General features: G+C 41.0%; 1 protein-coding gene and 1 non-coding gene across 2 annotated transcripts; both read left to right on the top strand.

Moving 5' to 3' along the window:
* The first annotated feature begins 5,329 nt into the window (after nucleotides 1-5,329).
* trnaa-cgc (transfer RNA alanine (anticodon CGC)) lies at nucleotides 5,330-5,401 on the top strand. The gene has a single exon. It is a non-coding gene; the product is annotated as a tRNA-Ala (tRNA).
* Nucleotides 5,402-5,823: 422 nt separating this feature from the next.
* dtx4a (deltex 4, E3 ubiquitin ligase a) lies at nucleotides 5,824-23,136 on the top strand. Its single transcript, XM_008298417.1, has 9 exons — nucleotides 5,824-5,908; nucleotides 6,505-6,719; nucleotides 8,157-9,330; nucleotides 19,784-19,845; nucleotides 20,122-20,283; nucleotides 20,366-20,427; nucleotides 20,979-21,299; nucleotides 21,392-21,481; nucleotides 21,573-23,136. Exons 2-9 carry the CDS (start codon nucleotides 6,512-6,514, stop codon nucleotides 21,801-21,803), a joined length of 2,310 nt encoding a protein of 769 aa, XP_008296639.1. The 5' UTR covers nucleotides 5,824-5,908; nucleotides 6,505-6,511; the 3' UTR covers nucleotides 21,804-23,136.
* Nucleotides 23,137-23,204: the final 68 nt, after the last annotated feature.

Here is a 23,204-nt window from a genome sequence, read left to right as displayed (position 1 = left end):
ATAGTAAAGCACATGATTATTTCTTGATTAAGATGTCAAATTGTAGTTGTATATTTGCATTCCTGAATAGAAAAAAAAATGGTTTTAGTGGTTGGATGTTATGCTTAGTTAATTTCTTTGAGAAGCCCAGTGAGCCGGCTCAAATGTGGGTGTAAAAAGGTGATGGAAGAGTCCGCATTAAAGCACTTCATGATGCTGGATGGTCTCTGAGATAAACAGGGAAGGACATAAAGGGTTCTAACAGTGTGGTCAAGTATGGCTTGGTGTCAGCTACCAAGACTGGTATTTACAAAATGCACCAAGGAAGAGAGAGGAAATGAAAGTTAACTGAAGCAGATGTCAGACACCTCAAGATTTGAAGTACTAGAGACAGAAGGAAGACCACTGCTGATGTTCAGGAAGAGATGAACGCTTCTAGATCAGAGTCCGAGAAAGTCTCCAGAGTGACCAAAAGCAGACGACTGATGGAACAAGGTTCAAAGGGAAGAACAGTTGTAAGAAGCCATTGTTGAGGCCTGCAAACATCCAGAAATGTCTCAGATTTGCCAGCGAGCACAAACACTGGACTGTTGATGGCTCGAAGAAGGTGTTCTGGACAGTTCAAGTTTGAACTCTTCGGTCGGCATCGTCGTGTTTATGTTCGCAGAAAAGCTCGAGAACGTTTCGATGGCAGATGCGTTGCACCCACAGTGAAACACGGTGGAGATTCCATTATTGTATGGGGTCCCATCTGTGGAAACAGCGTGGGCAAATTTGTGATAACTGACGGTATCAAAACAAGAACGTCTACCACAACACCTTAGCGCATCATGGAATCCCTTCTGGCTGAATCTGATTGGTCGTCCGTTCACACACCAACAAGACAGTGACCCCAGACATACGTCAAAGAGACTATGTGACCAAGAAAGAGGAATCTGGAGAACCTGAGCTGATGGACGGGCCTAGTCAAAGCCCAGATTTGAATCCTTTTGAACAAATTTGCGACGTAGTACATTCAAAGTCGCACAAAGGTTTAATCTAAAGCACGACTGTGGGAACAGCTAGAAACTATTTGGAACTCAATAACAAAACTTACATTTTCTGCTAAGTTTGCAGAGTTTTCAAACATAACATTGAAAGTCAAATTAAATATGATGAAAACTGTGAAACTTAAAATAGCCTTTTTTTCCACAATGAGATGTCTATCTGTACATTTGTTTTTATCGAGATAGCACAGTCGAATAGAGTGTTAAAGTTACAGTGCAGATTTGATTTAGCTGTCTTTGTCTGATGTAGGAGATGTAACAGCCCGGCCAGCGGTGCAAAAAAACAGGATGTGGCCAACAGGTTTCACATTCAGAAGTTGTGCGCAGCTTTTGAAGTTTGTGTGTTCTTTTGATAGGTTCAAATCTTACAACTGCACTGTATAATACTAAGCTTTATATATTTGCTTAAATCAAAACACTTTTTTTGGATCGTAGTTTAGTTATTTGGTTGCCTTGGGCTCGTATCGCACTTTAAGGTGCTAGGAAGTAGTACTGATATACATGTAAATAGTCAAATATACACCTTAGTTTCTTTCTCTTTATTGTATCAATTCATTTTAATGTTTTGTTTACTATCTATCTATCTATCCATCTATCTATCTATCTGCAACCTGCACCTGTTTTTGTATCCTGACGTGAAACAACTCAACCTTGAAGAAACAAAAAAATTTAAATAATCACCTTCCTCTTTCCATAAATAATTGTTTCTTATCTGCGCATTCTACTACACCCTGCTGTAGTTCTTCGATTCCCCCTCCCGCCCCCCTCCTTCAAGCCTGCACCTCCATCAAAAGGCTGCAGCTCTTCTTCACCACATTGCATGCATCACACCCATTCTTCGTGTTCTTTCTGTATCCTCTGCACACGCGCTGTGGCACTGTGGGAACACACCCTAAACAGTCCCTCTCTTACCAGTCTACGTTGTCTGTCACCAAACTATAATCTCCGCTCACAACTTTGGTAAGAGTGTTTTTTTTTTTTTTAGCAGTTTATATCCTTCCTACTTTGAAATTGTCAATACATTAGTAACAGGTTTTCTGATAGTTTGTTGGCTTTCCCCCTACCCTACCCTAACATGATTTTAAATACTTGAAGTGTTTATATACCATATTTTACACGGGGAGGGGTTTTTATAGTCGCAGTACTGCAGGCATTAATTTACCATGTAGGTGAGCTACCTTCAATGCTCTTCAGCTTCATATGCACTTCTGTTTTTAAACTAGTATTTATAGGCAATACTTTATATTTGACATCAGCATGATTAACCCTGGCTAAAGATGTTTCCTCGTGTGGCAGGCTGACTGATGCTGTTCAGTTATCATTTTGACAGGAAACCAGCAACGCTGCAAACGGTCTGCATAGCTTCCTGTCATTCCAGTCGATGCAGTAAACTTATATTTAAACAAGACAAGAGAAGAAAATACAGACTTCCTGTTACATCAACAGCGTGAGTACAGATATTATCATTACTTACATGTCAGCTCTAAAGTTTTTTTTTTGCGAAATGAACTTGATCCTTTTGTTCTCTGGTGTTGTATTCGGTTGATAGTGAATCACGAAGGCGCCTTTGTCATTCAGTGCAATGTTGAAAGATGTTAAGGTTTAACTGCAAGAACCGTGAGCCGTCATTTACTTTATTCTTTTCTTCTTTTTTTTCTCTCTCACAGATTCTGAATGTAAATGTACTGGTGGATCTTTGGATGACTAGTTCATCGCTGCTTTAGAAGTACCAGGAAACGCCCCGTACCAGAGACAACAAGCCATTTGGGATTTTCCTACTCAACAGGAATCCTTTTACGGGGTACGTACATTTCCAAATGAAAATTTAACTTTATAGTGGAGTTAGAGCTCAATAATACTTTGCGGTGCTCTGGTAAAGAAATAATTTGACACTTTTGGAAATATATTTTTTTATATTTTTTGTTGAGAGTTAAATAAAAAGACTGACCAGTTAGCTTAGCCGAGCATAAAGACAAAAACCAAGGGTAAACAGCTAGCCTCGCTACACGTAGCAGCGCCAAAGCTTCTCAACGTGTCATTTGTCTCATTTGTTTGGTCTGTACGAAAACACAAATGTAAAATGGGTTGTTGGGATACTTGGAATAGAATTTAGCTTCACACAGTCTTAATGCTAAGCTAACCAACTGCTAATCTCAGCTACATATTTACCAAACAGATGTGTGTTGATTTTGCCGCATCTAGCGCAGCAAGAATGATGATAAAGTATTTCCCAAGTTTGTAAACTGTTTGTTTAGCAGACAATCCCACCAAAACTAACAAAATTGATAGAACCCAATGTCCAAAGTGTGCCCGTTCTAAAGCTGAACCTCTTCTTTCTCCTTACTTCAGGCATGAGCGAGTCTGGGGCCACCATGGATGCTTCTGATACTACTGTGTTGCTCCTTGTTCTCTTGCTAGTAGTCCTAATTTGTTCGCTGATTTTCGTTTACAAAAAGTTAAACAGGGATACTCATGGAGAATATACAGTCAGGAACATGGTTTATAAGGAAGGAGGGGTGAGGGACCGGGTGAGAGGGGCAGCATTGGCGGTGCAGACATGCGTCGGCGTCCAGCTGTGGCCTCGCAGTGAAGCGAGCGAGCATGGAGAGGAAATGCAGGAAATCCAAGATGAGGAGCAGCAGGTGGAGGATAGTGGTAACCAGGGGAGTGACACGGAGGGAGAGGAGGAACAAGAGGAGGATAGCATGTTGGCATGCGGTAAAGCAGGCAACTCTTCCAACAATAACTCAAGTTTGGATGTTTCGGAGAAAGGGGAGGAAGCCAGGCTAACAGATGCGCCACAGGCAAACGCAGAGGCGGAGAAGAAAGAGGAGGAAAAGCAGGAGAAAGTGGGAGAAAAGCAAGATGAACAGGAAGCGAGCGGAGGGGCCGGATTGTTGATAGACCTGAAGCAGTTCTCTGGAAGTGCCATCTGGTCTGGAGAAGAGGGAGGTGAGGGTAAAGGGGACGATGTGACCGCACTGTGAGGACAATCAGGGAACATGAAGTACAAGGAACCTTCCTTTGATCGTCACTTTTGTAACCAAGATTGTAAAAATTAGAATAAAACTTAGGATAAAACTTTATTGATCCCGTCGGTACAACACCTCAGGGAAATTGCTAAAGTAAATAAATTTGTAAATTTGCTAAAATGCTGAGGTTGAGCTGTCAAAATATTTTTATTTTATTTTCCAATTTAAAGATCTAATTGCTTTCCTGCTTTGACGGGGGGAAAAAATAGTCAGTCCAGTGAAATGGTGTAGAAATCAGCTGATAAACATTCACCATGTGTAAGTTTTGAATTCCATCCAGACTCCAAAAACTTCCCAAACTCTCCGGGGAGATGACCTCATTTTCTTATCTCCACTTCTGGAGGCATCAGGATGAAAAGTAAATGAAGCTGTTAGAAATACACCAGAGTACACTATGTTGGATTTTGAATATTTGTTAAGAACTGTGTTGACTTTGATATTGTGAACTGTGCCATATGTGTTTTGATGTTGCTTAAAATCTTTAATCTTTGCATGAAAATTAAAAACAGAAAAACTCAAAAGATTCAGCGGTGTTGGTATTGTTTGTTACATTGAAAACAATAAGTTAATCAAACATAACAGATTGATCATTGTTCATAGATCAGGTGTTTTTTAGATGGTCCCATCTTCCAGAACGATCAAACGTGTGGGCAGATTAGAGTCACCTTGTGTTCTGGTATGAGTGAGATTTGGTTTCAACATTGTGGGAGGACACAAAAAGCTGGGGTGTGAACATCCTCCTCCTGAAATGTTTTGACTGAGCACCACTTCATTTCCCGTATTATTTTTTATTTCTTTATGCAACATTTTGTGCTTTTCATACATTCGTTCATGGTGAGCATGCTTCTGCTCACGTAGAGAAAACCACAGACCTCTTGCTGTGGTGGGCTTCCAAAATAAAAGCCTGTTGCTGCTTTCAGACTTTTGGGCCAATTCTCTAAAAAGCAAGACTATACCTGTCCTGTTCTTCTATCAAGATTGCATTTTTAAGATTTATTATTGCTAGTTGTATGTAGAGAAAAACATGTTTTCTTAATGAAAGGCTGTATATAGGATTATAATGTATGTATCTTTGCTGTCGTAATCAGAACAGACCAGGACAACAGCTGTGTCACTATTAACTCGAAATGTTACACATAAACGAGCTGACTTACTTTCATGTTTAATGAGCGACTTAAAAGTTATTTCATGACTATATCAGTGAAATGTACTCCAGGACATGATGCGTGTAGTAGTAGTAGTAATACGTGTATTTCCACTGTACTGGCATATGGGGATGTAGCTCAGTGGTAGAGCGCATGCTTCGCATGTATGAGGTCCCGGGTTCAATCCCCGGCATCTCCACACTCTTAGTATGTACTAATTTTTCTGCACATTTAAAGCACCAGAACCAGTGGGAAGCAGTACATCGATGTAAAACAAATCCTTAATTGAAGCTTTTTTTCTTTTTCTTTTTTTAACAGAACGGTATGGCACGCTTCAACCATGAACACCGAGTGTGTGAGAGGAGACGCTTCTGATTGGAGAACAGCGGCACCTGCTTGAATCTGATTGGACGCCGGATGCCCTCGAGGCGTGGTTCCCGCACGCGAATATCATTTTTCGCCGGCCGAGTTTCTTCCAGAGGTGGATGAGAGGCATCGATCGAGGCATTATGGACGAGCCGATAGGTAAGCCTAGGTCAAAGTAGGTTAAGTGTACTGAAGGAAATCACCAGAGCAAATATATAACCGGGACTCGGGACTTTACCTCAAGACTGAAGACAATCTCACAGTGACAGATGGATAATTTCTAAAACACCAAAATTGTTCCACAAAGATTGAGAGGAAACACTGGAGCCGATCAAACCGGGTAAATATTAAAAGTCATCTTTCCAAATAAGTACGCTTCCTTTACACTGACCTGTGAGGAAAAACAAGAAGGAGATGAAGGAAAGCAAAAGCAGCCTTTCAGCGCAACCATCACAGTCCTTCTGTTACCGTTACCTATTTCACGTGTGCCGCACCACCGTGTGCATCCAAGTTGCATCTTCTGCTCTCACCCAAACTTGATTGTGCCTGAGAAATGATTCAGTAGACGTCACTCATCTGCATAGGGAATAAAATGCACCCATCCAGCAAGGCTTTATGCGCCCTGAGACGCTCTGTTTTCCCCCGTGCGATAAAAAGGAGCTACTAATTGCTGCATATCCGAAACTACAAACATGGAAGGTATAGTATGCATGTGTTGTCAACCAGAAATGTTATTCTTACATCCAGATAGGAGACACATCTGGGCTGCGAACTGTTCAAGATGGATGCAGCGCCGCTGTGCGCAGGGATGCATGGCGGAGAGGCAGCGGGGTATCTTTAAATGCCCATCACCTCCGCGCTTCCTCTTTTTCTTTTTTTCTCTCTCTATTTTTTTTTAATGCCACAACATTGTCATTTTGTTTTCCATCCTTGCAGGAGTAGGATGTTACTAGCATCCGCCGTAGTGGTATGGGAATGGCTGAACGAGCACGGACGCTGGCGGCCCTACAGCCCCGCTGTCTGTCATCACATCGAGGCAGTCATCCGGAGCGACCCGCGGAGTGGTAGTCTTGTCCTCGGCCAGGTGGACTCTCGCCTCTCGCCGTACATCATCGATTTGCATTCCATGCACCAGTTCCGACAAGACACAGGTGAGAAACAGAGGACAGGGGCAGAGGCACCCGGCGGAGGGTGTAACGGTGGAGCCGGGCCTAAGGTAGAGGCCTTTTTTTTTTTTTTTTTTTTTTTTACTGCTCATGTTTATCTTTTCAAGTGATGAAACAGTATTTTATGATCTGATGAGAGTGCTTTGCTGCAAATTGTTTCATGTAATTATCTTGTGTGTTGGCATTGTTTTGGTTTAAATCCCCCCAAAATACAGCCTCTCAGAGGTTCCACCTGTTCCAGTTTTTTTAGTGTAACATTAAATTCATGGAGCTGTGTTGTGCATCTGTGGTGCTGAAAGATGTCAGCTCGAAAGTGAGTCATTCTGGTGGGATATGTGTGTGTTTGCATGTAGCACTGAGGCCACAATAGCAGCTGAAGTGTTTAGTCATACAGCATTTTACTGTAAATATCAGTAATGATCATTTCACTGGACACCAGAATTCATCGTGCACAGCTTCATGAGCAGGGCAGCGTAAGACAAAGAAGGGAATGTTAGACACCCCAACGTCGCCCTTCTCTCTCAGCACTGGCTGCCAAAAGCCATTGTGTGAGTTTGTTTTCCAAACCCTAACAGCCTGAAATGGGGGGATGCCCCCGATCTAAATACAAGAGCAGTGGGAGGAGGAAAATGGGGAGAAGAGTGTGGAGGAATTTCAGGAGTCTGATGAAATGAAGTTAACAGGAGCAGCTTTTATGAATGAGGCCCTTTTATTTAATGTCTACAGATACTCTGACACAGTAGGTAGAGTTGAGTTACTGTTTTGCTGTATGTTTAACACTCACTGGAACTGTTTTAACTAAAGACACAGAAGAATGCAGTGTGTGTCATAAAAAGTTTACACAGTTTGTCGGCTGTTTTTGCTGCAATTAAAGAGAAACAATCAAGTGCAAAATATAAAAGTAAAGATTTTTTTTTTCACTTTCATCTCAAGCTCATCCATCTTATGTGGTCTACTTATAGGGAAATGATTGATATGTGGAGGCTTTACAGTACCAAGACTCTGTAGAGCTTCTCTAGACACCCAGGGAAAGCAAACACAGCCAGCTTTGGGTTGAATCAAGGCTGCCAGCCAATCAGAATTCAGAACACCGTGTGCTGTTACCAGGGGCAACCTGTTTGCCCAAATTCTTAGCAAGCAAACACAGACATGTTGAATTTGTTAGAGTGGTTTTCTCTACTTGTGCAGAGCAAACATTGGTGTCGTCACGTACCTCCTCTCTCATCACCTAACATCATGTTGGTGTTCAGTAGAGAGAAAGATGCTCAGTATTTGTGATCAGAAACTTTCTGTTTACACTCTTCTTCCACATGTGTAGTCATGTACATTGACATGCAGTAAAGCCACAAAAACACCACACCTAGTTGAAATGTTCACATATGGATTATGGATCTTTTTCTTATGTTGTGATCCCTTCCTCAGGTACCCTTCGACCGGTACGACGCAGTTTCTACGACCCCACATCAGCACCAGGCCAGGGTTGGTTGTGGGAGTGGGAGAACGACGCTGGCAGTTGGACAGCGTACGACACGGAGGTGGGCATCGCCATCCAGGCAGCACGTGATCGTCAGCAGCCCTGGCTGGACCTGGCACCACTGGGTTTCTGCTACCTCATTGACTTTGAAAGCATGACCCAAATCAATGGGCAGACGCAGCGCTGCCGACGCATCCAGCGCCGGTCTGACCTCGCTTACCCGCTGGTGTCTGGGCCCCTACCCAAGTCCCATCACGCCTGGGGTCCCACGTCCATGCCTGCACATGGAGGACTACTAGGCGTTGATGTATCCGGAGTAGGCATGGGGCTCAGGATGAGCAGCAGCGGGACTGGAAATGGGAGCGCGTACCCCAGCGGGGCGCTCCCCGCTTCGGCCATCACCTCCTTGGGACAACCGTGTGCTTGCCAGCAGTGTATGTTGGTGCTAAGTGTCAAAGCAGGCACCATGTCGACTGCTCACACGCTGGGCCGGAGACCGCTGCAGACCAAGCCACCTAGTCCCAAACTAAGCAGTCACCCCATCCCAGGAGGGTCTTACTCACTAACCCTCCCTCGACCTCCAACCCTATCGAGGTCACTTTCACCCCACAGGACGTCCATAGTCGGGGCGACAGGTGGCCTCAGTATGGGTGGAATGGGAGGTGGAGGAGGTTTGGGTGCCAGTGGTATCGGCGGTCCCAACTTTGGCTTTGGAGGAGGCTTCACCCACTCGCTTTCCCTTCTTGGCTCAGCCACTGCCGCCCTCTCCATTTCCTCCAATCGCCCCCCGCCACCTCCCCTCCCGCCTCCTCCTCCGCCTCCCCCTCCCCTCTCCGCCGCACCCTCATCGGTCACCACCTCCCCGCCTCACCCCTCCACCTCTTCCTCCCTGTCCACTTCCTGTTCCGCCCTCACGGCACCCGCCCCGGGCCCACCTCTCATCTCCACAGCTGCCTCCACGTGCACACCCTCGCCTTCTGCCCGCGTCCTGGGTCCAGTGTCTTCATCCGGTGCTGCTGCCTGCACAGCCCCTCTGCCGCCGCGGTCAAGCCTCGCAGGGCTGAGCCGTCCTGCACTGCAGCGCATCGCCATGGCTCAGTCACGTGCCCTTATCGCCTCTGGGTGAGTAAAGAAATCACTGTATCCACACCTTCATTGTGAACAAAACATACTACCATGAGAAAAAAATGTCTTGGTCAGGAATTCAGCCCTTATATGTTTGTTTTTTTCTCAATTTTAGCTCCATAATTGAACATTTCTTCCACACGACTGACTATGATTTTTAATTCTGTTAACAAATAGTGTAACGTTCCTGTAAAGGCACGAAATGAAAATGTAGCAAATAACTTTCCAAGACACTTTATTTTCATCTTGAATGCCCCTCTAACATTTCACCACAATAAATTAAATGACTGCTTGTTTAGGAATGAGTTGTTTGGAGCCAGCATCTTTACTGTTTTTGTCCATCAAACTATTCCACAATCTTTCTTGACATAAATATTCCACAGCAGTATGTATGTTGCAGCTTACTTGCTCCAAAGAACACTTTCAAACAGCATGTAAACAGAGAACTTCTTTCTTACTTAGGAAAACATCCGATCTTAATTTAAAACCAAAAAGAAAAAAAAGACGCTGCTAACCAATAAGAAATGTAAAAAGAAAAATCTAACAGGATTGGAATTTCCTATTTGTTTGGACCGTCTTTCCACAATGTCTGACATCATGGTCATTAGCATGCATGAGCCTTTAATCTTTGTGGCAAAGTCCACCAGGCTTAATCATTTCCATGAAAAAAAAAACAAAATGGGACATTCATAGTGAACAAGCTCTCACAAGCTTCCAGACATTGCTATGTGAACACTAAATGATAATACCTATAATAATGATCATACTAAACACTCACCAGTGCACAAGTTTTACAAACTGAAAGTAAAGTGAGGATGCTTTCAGAAATAATGCAATTTAAGTGATCAGTTAAGGTCATACAAAGTGCAGTAAACAGACATGTCACATTCAGATTTGCTGTGTGAACATCTTTAAAACAAAACCAGGACATTCTTTGGCAGTTACGTTGTTCTAAACATCTTGGAGAACTTGCCTCACTTTCTCTGTTTTTGATGTGATCCCACACTGGCCCCTATGTTGAGATCTGTGTATTTTTGGGCTTGTTGTCATGCTGCCCCGTCGATTCTGGACAATCAGATAGTATTGCATGATGAATACAAGTCTAAACGTCTTAAGGTGTATCTGCACAGCACCACATGGACGTAGTTTCCATGTAGTTTCCATACAAACACAGGGCTCCAGATGAACTTTTTCACTTTTTTTGTTGCACCTCCCACTTTGTCACAGGTAAAGCATGTGACTTGCTGAACATTTTCTTATAGATACAATTTACCGATGCTCCCTAAACGCCCCACATAGCAGGCTGTGGAAGCTGCTGCTTGGTGGCTGCAGTGTGCTCAGACAAGTGTGTGACCAAAAATAAAAAGAGTAAACTAGGACGTTTTGATGTCAGATTTGTCCAAGATGAAGTCAGTAATTTTTTTCTACATGCAGTCTTTTCTATAAGCGGAAAAAACAGCGTATTTAGGTGCACTCGGCTTTTTAAGAATTATTACAGTACACTGAAGTTGTAGCTGCATGCGCCGGTTACAGCGACACTAATACAGCTCATCATGCACTCGCACCAATGCAACTACTTGAAATTCTAACTCACACACTCTCAAGAAAAGGCGCCACATGGAATCCTTCAGGAAACCCTTCAACCCTCTGAACCTCACAAGGGTGGTTTGAAAGGCATGTTGTCATGTTTATGCTCCATGTGTCATTTAAAAATTAACCAAAAGAGCAGTTTGCTGTAGGTAGAGTCTGTAAAAAATAAATAAATAAATAAATGGTGCTCTTTGTGCAACCAAGAAATGATTAGTGACTCGAATGTGACCCAACAGTCATGTTGCAAAAATTCATAACCTTTGAAGCTCAGCTGGGAGGAACCGCAGGCAGTGTTTACATTGAACAGAGACAAGACAAGCATGGAAACAAGTCCTACAATTTAATTTGGCTTTTATCCAAAGCGACGTACATCTGAGAGGAGATACAACACAAATGAAATATGCAAATAATAAAATATCTTTAGTATGTAGAGTCACCATTTTTGAAAATGTGTACATGCTGATTCCATTTTTTTATTTTTTTTGTAAAATAAATAATCAAAGAAATTCAACTTTTGTTTTTCTTTTTAATGATTGATGTTAGAGATATTTTAATCCTCTTCTAGCCGTGGTTATCCTGTTTCCATAGGGATGCAAGACTCTATATTGCAGTGAAAAATGAGCCCACAGTGAGGAAAGATGTCAAGAACAAAAAATAAATAGATTGTTTAGAATGTAGAGGGCGTGTGTACAGTTACAGAGTTATCTGGATAACTTTGCTGCATAAAAGTTTGACTTCTTTCAAATATAAAATGTGGATTAGTATTTAAGAGACATGTTAACTAACAAATGACATTTTGAGTGTTGATTGTGTGAATCAAACACTGGACTTTTTTTTTTTTATCACTTGTGATGTCAAATCTTGGAAATTTCAGTCAGGAAAACTTCAGTGTGTAGATTTAACCCTAAAAGCTGTCTGGTGCTAAAGATGATGACAAAAGTGCGCAGAGTTGCAGCTGTAATGAAAAATATCATTTACTTTGAAATACTTTCAATAGTTGAAGATGAATGCAACGTGTCAGTACGGATTTCACGACAGCAAGGGTTTAAAAAGTGCTGAAGTGAATCTTGACTCTTGAAAAAGTCTCATTAATGAGTCCAATGCAGAGTTTGATGCTAGAAGACTGTTTTCACTTTCATCTGCTGAGAGGTGAAAGTAAACTGTGGATTTTTTTTTTTTGATGAAGGAAAAGGTGTAGATGTGACAGTAAGAAGTTTTGATTATTCAGCATCCATGTGTGTCCGTTAGATCTTTAGGTGTTGTGACAAATAATGTGCCGGCATCAGAGGATGATGAGGGAAGTCGCAGTATCTGTGTGTCGTAGCCAGAGGGCGCCGTGTAGTAAACTGTCTGCTGTTAGAAGGAGGTTCACTGGAGTTAAATGAATTAATTAGACTTTTCTAAACACAGGTGTTGTTTTCTGCTGTCGGTTCAGTTGTCCTGCTGTGTGGGTTACAAGCGTTAGCATCAAGTTCCTCACGATCATTAAGTCCACACGTTTCTTATATGTTGTGCAATTGCTTCAGTTTACAGGTGAAATGCGTCCAACAGTCCCATCACTGAAGCACATTTAATCTGTTAGCAGGTCTGCAGGTCTACTGTGCTGAAACATCACAACATGCTGAGGGTAGTTTTCACGTGACAGCAAAGTAACAGTGATTCCTCACATTAGTTAAAACCCTCTCCATAAAACACCACTTTAACAAGCGCTAAGCCTCAGATTAATACAAAATACTGCAGGCGTTTAATGTTTTTGCCTCGCTAATCTCTGTATTTTGCGTCCGGCGAGCTGCGCGACAGACGGGGTCTTCACACGCAGCAGGTGAGAGTATTCTTCTGTCCCGCATATGGCTGCACCTGCTGCTGTGGTAAAACCACCAGCGTCACTGATCTACAGTCTCTCTGATCCCATCAGCTTTGGATTTTTTGTTTTTTTTTTCTCTGCCTGCTGCTTTATCCCCGCGTTCATTCATGGTACCGCGTGAACACTGATGCACATGCGGGAAAAATCCTTCAAAGCTGGTGAATCTAAAGTGCATGTGGGCAATTAGGCTCGCTCACTTATAAAGTGGGTAATTTAAAAAAATAAAAGTGCTTTTGCTGCTACTGTGATTGAAACTTCACTTTTACAGAATTCTGTTCAAATGTACAACTATAAAGTTCTACTTGACTCTGTAGTCTACGGTTACATTTAAACATTCATTGCGTAATTTTGTGCCCTCCCTCTGGCAATGACAGTAACTATACAAACACTGCATGCCTATGATTTATGATCGCTGTCATTTTAGGACTGCAATCCACCCCCAGAATACCAAGTTTCACTTAAATATGGCCCATCAGAAATTCTTCTGGACTCTTCTTAGATTTTCTGTAGGGACGTCCGACAACATCGACCCACCAATATTGGTTGATATTGGCACGAAAATGTTATATCTGTCAATGTCGTTAGCGTTTTTTAAAAGATAATGCCTGCCACATTTACATGATGTGTTAATTCCACGACAGGAGATATGTGATGTTACCTAAAATTAGTTAAATAGCCCACATATATGGGTATCAGTATCGGTTGACATCGGAATCAGAAATTGAGAGTTGGACATTATCGGCATATTGGATCTTGGCAAAAAGCCAATTATGGACACCACAGATTTTCTGTCATAATCCTGGTTGCGAGCTCACTTCTATCGCCACAGTTGCTCCCCTCTTCAGCTCCGAGAAACACAAAGCGTTTTACCTAGCACTAAGGCTAAAGGCCAATTGGTGCTTTTTGCGTCCACGCACTCATCCGCAACGAGTTTGCATACTCGTAAATTTTCATCCATGCAAACCTGTGAGGGATTACCAACAAATGGCGCCCAAAGCAAATTCTTGTTGAGTTTGAATACAAGTAAATTCTCAGTCACCCTCACCTTTAGAGGAGTAGTCGCTGCCGGGCTCTGCTGTGATTTTTCATCAGTGGTGAAAGTTTGATGGTCTCGTGTTGCAAATACATGGACCAGACGTGGCCATCGGACAGGCCGTCTGGTGCTGTGTGGTTCCTATAGCACCTCCTCTTTCCTTCATATGCGATGGAAATAAAGTAACGCTGGTTCAGCACGTTGATCAGAGGTCAGGAAGCCTTCCACAATAAGGATGTGAGTCTCCTCCTTGTGGTTGCACTTTGGGACGATCTTGGTATCCAGGGTGTTATCAACGCCATGAGACTTCTTAGACCGGGTTCTCCGGTTCTCACAGTGGGAAGTTGTTCATTTTTTTAACGCATTATTTTTTCTGTAATTAATTAATCATAAGTAACACGTTAAAGTCCCAGACACATAATCAGCATTGTGTGAAATTGATTGATTGGCTTGAATGTAACAAGGATTTATGTATATATTTATTTCCCGACGTAATGGTACTTTTCAAGTGAAATCTCCTCTGATAAACTTCAATATTTACTTTTTGCTCAGTTTTGGTCGACACCAAATCAATGGAACCCTTCAGCCGACACTTCCTGCTCACTGAGCAGGCGCGGTGCGTTTTTAGGGAGCTTTTGCCGAGAGAACATTGAGTTTGAGCCACAATATTAAAGTTTGCAAGATGCAAAATTAAAACAGTGAGCTGACAGACATTCAATTAACTGCTGAGTCGAAGGGATGGCAGCTGAGTGATCATTTACTTTGGGTTGGATTCAGTGGCTCACACTGTTTCACATCTCTCTGCTGAAAATGATCCCTATACATCTCAGCAATAAATAGAATGATTCTGTTCGCAAAACTTACTTAAATGCAGTGTTTTGTGTTGTAACAAAGTGCAGTAAATGTGTTTAACAAAACACCTCATTTGAATGGTTCTTTCACATTTCTGAGCAGAATGTGATCCTGAGTTTATAATAGTACCGTTTATTTAAGATCAGAACATGCAGAAAAGTCTTGAAGCAGCAAAAGGAAGCACAAAAACACATGTAGTATATGTATAGATACATAACTTTAAAAGCTAGAATACTAGATGTATGTCATTATCAATAAACAGAAGGAAGGAAAAATAATGTAGATGTCGATAGTCAAATATTACCAATATTGGCTTTTTAACAAATATTGATTTTAAATGTGTTTGTCATTGGGCTGTAAATTATTCTAAAAAAAAAAATGATAGTATATTATGATTGTAGTCAATAATAGGGATGACATCATCAGCAGCAACAGTTAATAAAGGCTTAAAAAACAAATATCAGCACCAAGTTTCTACTTCTTCTATTTTCATTGCTTCTACACAGCGTGAAACATGGTGCGATAATTACAACTTTTCCAATTAAAAGCAATTCCTGAAGACTTTTCTACATCTTCCTCTTGTAAATCACTGAGATTTAGTTTGTTTCTTTTTCTTCTGCGAACTTTCATATGAGTTGGCAAACAACTGGGCTGCGTTCTAAATTGCATACTTTATTTTTTCTTTACGTTAAGTACCGCAGCCGCCTTCACAAAGCACATAGTGTTTGATGCAGTATGTATACGTATAATTGGAACATCCTACTTCTTTATAATATGTAAAGCTTAATTATGGTCATGCGAGACACGACAATGTAACTATCTGTAGGATTGTGGATGAGAAAGAATGCTGGTTTACATACTACACAGTCTGACCATATGTAGTATCTGGGTATTTTTTGGCATGCTACATTTGAACATTTGATAAACTATGTATTGGGAAATACTAAATCTTACTCAGGCATACTACTACTATACTAAGTTTTACCATTTTGAACATCCATCCATCCATCCATCCATTATCTATACACCGCTTAATCCTCACTAGGATCACGGAGGGGCTGGAGCCTATCCCAGCTGACTCAGGGTGAAGGCAGGACAGGTCACCAGTCTATCACAGGGCCACACTTAGAGACAGACAACCAAGCACACTCACATTCACACATACGGACAATTTAGAATCACCAATTAACCTCAACATGTTTTTGGACTGTGTGGGAGGAAGCCGGAGAACCCACGCACATGCAAACTCCACACAAAAAGACACGACTTTCTAGCTGCGAGGCGACGGCGCTAACCAACTGCAGCCCTCATTCTGAACAACAACAAGCAATTTCAAACTGAATTCACCTTTTTAAATCTCAGCCGGCTCCCTGGGCTCCTCTCAGAAGTCAGAAATGAATAACATTCAACCACTAAAAGTAATTTTTTCTGTTCAGGGATGCAAGGAAATGACTATAATTTGACATCTTAATCAAGAAATAATAATGTGCTTTACTATTTTTACTATTTTTTCAGTTTTTTTAATGTAAAATATTAAATTTGAAAACTCACAGATAACAAAAATAATTATATTTTACCATTAAAAATATCATTTTGGTTAAAGAGCTTCTACATACTGGTGTATTAACCATAACAGAGACAAAAGATAATTTTGGTAATTGCCAATGCTGTTAATTTAGTGCAGCTGTGGCATAAACCTAACGTTGGGTGGTGGTCTAATAAATTTATTAAGCACTGTAGTTATTAAAAGCATGTGTAACTAAACCTACACCCCCTTCTATCAACAGTCTAGACTCCAAAGCAATTAATGAAAACAAGCCTCATTTACCTTTTTCATTCGTTCAAATGTCCTCATAATCGACATGTTTATAGTGAACATTTAAGAAGAATCACATTTTTTTATATCTGCACCTGCTAGTGGGCCTTTATGATAAGAATAGGCCAAAAAAAAAGAGTTAAATCCACTTGATGGAGAGAAAAACAGCCAGAATGATTAGAAAAATATCATCATAGCAGCTACCTAGTTGATACACAATAAGTATTAAAAAGACTAATCTTTTGCAGATGTGTCAGTGAGTCCGTTGTTCCCATTTTTTTCTTGCTGAGAGAGTTTGCCTGCAGTGAAACGGAGCAGATGGTTTTCTTAAGTGAAGTGGATGCGACTCCAGCGTCACAGATCATCCCGGTGACGAGACCACACACCTGCCGCACGCGATTTTCTTGCGCCAAACTATTTGTGCTCGATCAGAGGTTTTACTTTTGCATTCATTCAAGGCGTGAGCTCGCATCTCCAGTAAGCGCAGCAGCAGCTTGTGTGCTTCTGTCGTCCAGATGGAAGTTGCTCTAATGCCAGCAGCTTAACTGGGATCACAAAAAACGTGACTTCTCCCCTCCTCTAGTGTTCCAGCCTTTCCCTGCGTTTCTCCCGCCAGGATGTTTTTTGACTTTAAGTAACGTAGAGGACGTGCACAGAGGGAGTTAATACCACAACTAGGTCACTTGGTTTGTTGGTAAACAAACAAAAATAGTGACACAGGACAGTGTAATCAGATTGACCAGTACAAGGACTGAACGTTTACAGTGATTCTTAACTGTAAGGTTTTCCATGTCATTGTTACATCATTTATTTAAAGAGGAAGCGTTGTTGTTGATCAATAAGAAACTCTTTTGTAACCTGTTACTGGCATCATAGAAAAGTTACAAATGTATATTCTTAGATAAGATAAGATAAGATAAGATAAGATAAGATAAGATAAGATAAGATAAGATAAGATAAAATAAACTGCCACAACGTGAAATAGGATGACCTTCAGTCCAGTTTTGACTTTTTTCCTGCAAAAACTGAACAAATGTGCTTTATTAATTTAAGATGAGCGGGTTTAACAGCAGAAATGTTTCAATAAATGGATCCAACACATTTCCTTTAAACTGGAAAAGATCATTATCTCACATAAAAGACATACAGACACTGGTCGTCTTGATATCTGCTTGAAGCTTGGAGACGTAGATGCTTTAAAATACATGAAACTTTTATAAACAAAGATCCATCAGAAGACAAATCCACAGGAAAAGCCAGATGTGTATAGTGTCAATATTAACATCAAGAACAAAATAGAGATAAATAGTTATTAGTGTAGCGTTGATGGAGTAAGCGATTCTAGAGAACCAACCTGGAAATGATTGGGATTCAACAAAACAGTAGCAAAGATGAAATGAAATTAGACATAAAAATAACATAGCACATTCTAGAGCAAAATGAAAGTACAATAAAGGCCAAAGGGTGGACTATTCCATAAACAAACCAACTCTCTCGAGATAAACATGGGTTTATCTTAAAAATACATTCAGGTTTCTACTGGATTGTAAAGGAAAGAATCAGAACAGTTCGACGTTTTCTCTCCAAAAATATTCAAACCGATCTTTATCTAAATGGACAATTACTGTTATATTTAACAACGTGCCGATTGATCGCAGCAGTTGTGTCGTGTACGGCGGCCTTATGGCAGCGTGACGTAGGACCTGACAGGTAATCTCTCCCACGGTGACTCTCTGGCCTACAACCAGAGTTTAGTCAACAGATGGGAACAGGTGGATTAGCCCTATAAAAGAGGGAAGACACCTGACAGCAGCTCACAAGCCGAGCAAGAGAGACACACAGGGACAGAGACGTCCATCGGTTGAACTTCAGGATCAATACGAGACAAAAGAAAGGAAGTAGGAAGACATTCGTTGGAATATTTGTGGGTTTTGTCCAGCAAGAACAATGACTGTTATCAAAACCGGCAGACCGTAAGTACACAGACGGTTGTAGCTGCTTTATCGCTGTTCTGGTGCGATTGTAAAATAAGTTTTAGAATAGAACAACTTTGATTAGTCCCACAAGATTTGCAACGTCATAGCAACAAAGTGACAGTAAGAAAAAGAGGAAAACACAAGTATAGATTAGAGAGGCGAGGTATATCCACTGTATGTATGACTGAATGAATGAAATATAGATTTCAAACAAAAATTAAATTACAAACAAAATACAAAAAAAAACAAGGAAAAAAATGTAGAAGTATATTACCTCCCACCTCCTTATCACTCTATGATTCATTATAATATTACATGTTCCTATGGATTTAATATAAAATATGCATCAATATATAATCAATTAGCTGCACTGTTATACAGTATATAATTATACCTTATACATAATATCTTCACAATAAATGTGTCATTTACTAATAGATTGTTATAGAAATGTATATTATCAATATAAATATTTTACAACACTACACCACATATGTATACAATTCTGCAATTTCATTTGGCTTTTATCCAAAGCGACGTACATCTGAGAGCAGATACAACACAAGCAGGGATCTGGTCAGGAGAGAACAATCTAGATAATATGTGTGTGTGTGTATATAGGCCTGCATACATATACATATTAATGAATAATGGATTTAATATACAATATTATGTTATATATAACAATATTTAGTCACCCTCTTTGGGATATATGTGATACCACTACTAGTTAGTCATTAACAAATAATATTATACAATAGAAGAAGAACACAAGGATACGAGGAGCACAAAGAATATTTACATGAATGAATTACACTTGACAGTTGGCTGTTTTCATCTGTTAAGGAGAAAAAAAATCTTCAAGACAGCTGTGGTTGAAAATAAAAGAATCTGTTAAACAACAAATTTACTAAATCACTCAAATTAAAATGGATCATGCTGTATGTTTTTAAAGCTGTTATAATTGGACCTGAGTTTCCTGGTTTTAAGTTGAACGTCCAAGTGCCTCGTGATGCCACACCGTCCCAACCTTAAGCCTCATAGCAGCTAAAACTGTATCTGGCGATTATAGGACAGTATGTCAAGTCGTGATTGTCGTGTTTGATTCTGCACATGACCCGGCAAAAGCTCCTTACCCTGATGACACGAACCGAAGTAGAAGCTAACATATGCTGCAGACAGCTGTGTGTAATTCCGCCTGTTCGCAGGTGACTCGACAACTTCTGTCCAGGCCGGGGTGACCTGGTCTTTGGCGTGTGGACTTACAGTGTGTCAGCATGTTGTAGATTAATGTAAGTTTTTTTGTGTGTGTGTTTCAGAGTGCCAACAGTTCCAGTGAAGAACCTGAATGGATCGAGCCCTGTACACCCTGCACTGGCAGGTAAATAAAGATCGTTGTACTTAAATTAACCAGAAATACTTAAACTAGATTATTATGTATAAAATGTCGAGGCATCTGAAGTTTGTTGTAAAAATAAACTACAAAACAAACAAAAAAAGGACTTTACACCCATTTCCTAACACAGCTATTGGCATTTATCGTCATATTTAATCTGTATTTCAGTGGATCACCTCATATAATTCCAGGATAAAATGCTCAATGAGTGTGTCAAATTAGTGAGTGTGTCAAATCCCCCCCTCTGCTGGCTGCTTACAGGCATTACAGGCATCCTGATGAGCGCAGCAGGACTTCCTGTCTGCCTGACCCGCCCTCCCAAGCTGGTGCTTCATCCTCCACCTGTTAGCAAGAGTGACATCAAACCTGTTCCCGGACTAGGCCACTGCTGTCGCAAGACCACAAAGAAGCAGGCCCGCAAAGGTGGGTTTAAGATAAATACTGAATTCAATACAGTAGTCCGGCTCATGAACTGATTACTAAACTGTGTGTTTCTGTCTTTAAGGCAAGACCCCCGAGGAAGTGGTGAAGCGCTACCTTCAGAAAGTCCGCAATCCTCCAGAAGAGGTGAGTTTTTCTTTGCATGGATTCGTACTGGAAGCAATTTGTGTGTGAAAATTCTTTTTTAACATTGAAGAACTTTTTGCAACATCTCTTAAAAAGCAGTCTGAGATCATCACGTTTGTGTCTCTGTACATTTGGCTGAATATTTTCCTTCTAGAACCACATGTTGTCAAGTTGCTGTTTTGTTGATTCAGTCTGAACACAAACCTATTCAACAAAACCAGCAAGTTGAGTTTGAAAATGGCGGTTTAATGAAAAGTTGATCACACATTTCACACATTTCATGGCCTTCATCGACAAATTGGGTCGTCACTGAGATGGTTTATATTACTTAACATCCATATTAAATTTGAAAGCTGGTGGAAAATTCATCTTCTAATAAAGGCACTGAGATGTGGCAAAAAACTCTTGGGAAAAAACTGTGTTATCAGAAAACCTACATGCGTGACTACAACACCACTAGTACTACAAGAATTCAATCATTTTTTGCTTGGTCAGCACTAAACGAACAAAAACAGGTGATTTATCTGTCTGATCTTGTCTTCCTGTGTCAGGACTGCACCATCTGCATGGAGGCCCTGGCTGGACCATCAGGCTACAAGGGCCCCGGCGTGGGCGGCATCTCCCGGGCTGAGTCGGTGGGCCGCTTGGCACAGTGTGGTCACCAGTACCACCTCCAGTGCCTCGTCGCTATGTACAACAACGGCAACAAGGACGGCAGCCTGCAGTGTCCCACCTGCAAGACCATCTACGGGGTCAAGACAGGCAACCAGCCGCCCGGCAAGATGGAGTACCACGTCATCCCCCACTCACTGCCCGGCCATCCCGACTGCAAAACCATCCGCATCATATACAACATCCCTCCTGGCATCCAGGTAGAGCAGCACTGAGCAAAATTACACAAGAAGCGGTAATATCCCCTTTTTTTTTTTTGGATAAAATAACAACTTGTGCTCCTATTCTTCAGGGCCCAGAGCACCCAAATCCAGGCAAACCCTTCACTGCACGAGGGTTCCCCAGACACTGCTACCTCCCAGACAGTGAGAAGGGGCGCAAGGTAAATGATAAAATATTTCTTCTTGCTAATTGTGTAAGTACTGTAATGATTATGCAGTGACATCCTTTTTTTATCTTAATCCCTTCTTCAGGTTCTGAGGCTGCTCCTCGTAGCGTGGGATCGCAGACTCATTTTCTCCGTGGGTACCTCCAGCACCACCGGCGAGTCCGACACAGTGATCTGGAACGAAGTGCACCACAAGACTGAGTTTGGCTCCAACCTTACGGGCCACGGGTATCCCGACCCGGGCCACTTGGACAATGTTCTGGAGGAGCTGAAAGCTCAGGGCATCACTGAGGAGGAGTGTCTACCCAGAGACTGAACTCCGAGAAAACCAGTCTACAAACAAGCTGGAATTATTTTCTGATTCTGATGGCATGAACTGAGGTAACACTTGCACCAGAGATGGAAAACAGCTTAGAAACAAGAAACTTTTACATAAATAGTTTCAACAGAATTTCTTCTCTGACTGCATGAGTCAGTTTCGATATGTGGGAAATCATTTTCTTTCTTGATGCAGTAACAGTGTTGGGGTTGCAGATGTTATTCAGTGAGAACACTGTGCACATACAAGTCATTGTAAGTTTAAAAGAAAAAAAAAAAAATCTGTCATTTATACTGTGAGACACCATATCAAGAATGTAACTAAATGATTTATTTCTGAATTGATAAAGTGTTTATCATTCCTGCTGCTATGTGGAACTGAAAGGAAGTTAAACTGAAGAAATGAAGAGGTTTTTTTTGTTTTGTTTTTTTAATCCACAGGCAGATAAATCTTTCAAGTGTGTAACTGGATACCTGAGCATGGATCTTTCCTGACCTCTAGTGGTACCTTTTGAGAACTACATTCCTTCTTAGGTTTGATTTTTAAATCTTGTATATTATGATATATGATATTTGTTCGATTTATTTATGTTTTTTATATTTTTCCGACATTTTATTTTATATCGTGCATTGTTTTTTTTTAGTTAGGCTTGACAGAATGAGAAATGAGGTGGAAGTTTAAATCAGCTTCTGGTGTGCTAGAGTTCGCCTGACACTTTATATACCATTTACCAGCACCTTTCTTTAAAACAATCATTTTTAGTATTTTGTAATGAACTGACATTCCTTCATTGTTTGGCCCTCGAAGCGTGGCCGCATTTAATAGCTTTCTATGTCTTCTTGTATCTGTGTTAATCTTAAAGACTGATAAAGGAAAACCTACGGTGGAGGAGTAAATTCCCAAACAGCTAGGATTGGACGTCCTGCCTGAGCTCAGATCTGCACAGCGCTTTCCACTTAGTATCGAAAGGGAACGGAAAAGCTTGTATTTACTGTATTTTTTTGTGTAGGACACACACACCAGCCTCAAATTCCCTAATCACACATCAGTTGTTTTTGTCATGTTTAGTTTTTCCCATGAGCAGGTGCAAAAGACTATCGTGATACGGATCCAGCTTTGGTCAAAGCGGTCCAGTCATTCAGTCCATTGTGGACCGGTTTATTATGAGATATGCTAGAGGAGATATCCAACTGTTGACATACTAATGTAAGCCAACATTAAAAGCATTTATACTTTATGATACGTTATGTGTGCACTGTACCGTATGTATCTGTTTTATGTGCACAAATTTGCATTAAATGTTTTTCTAAGGTTCAAAGAGAAAACTAAACGGTGCTGTGGTTTTTATTTAATAAAGTGCTCATTTGTTTAAGTCCACAAATACAAGTAAGAACTTCA

Source organism: Stegastes partitus, unplaced genomic scaffold, assembly GCF_000690725.1.
Source record: "Stegastes partitus isolate 25-593 unplaced genomic scaffold, Stegastes_partitus-1.0.2 Scaffold1315, whole genome shotgun sequence".
Taxonomy (NCBI): domain Eukaryota; kingdom Metazoa; phylum Chordata; class Actinopteri; family Pomacentridae; genus Stegastes; species Stegastes partitus.
This window is presented reverse-complemented; position numbering and strand designations above follow the sequence as displayed.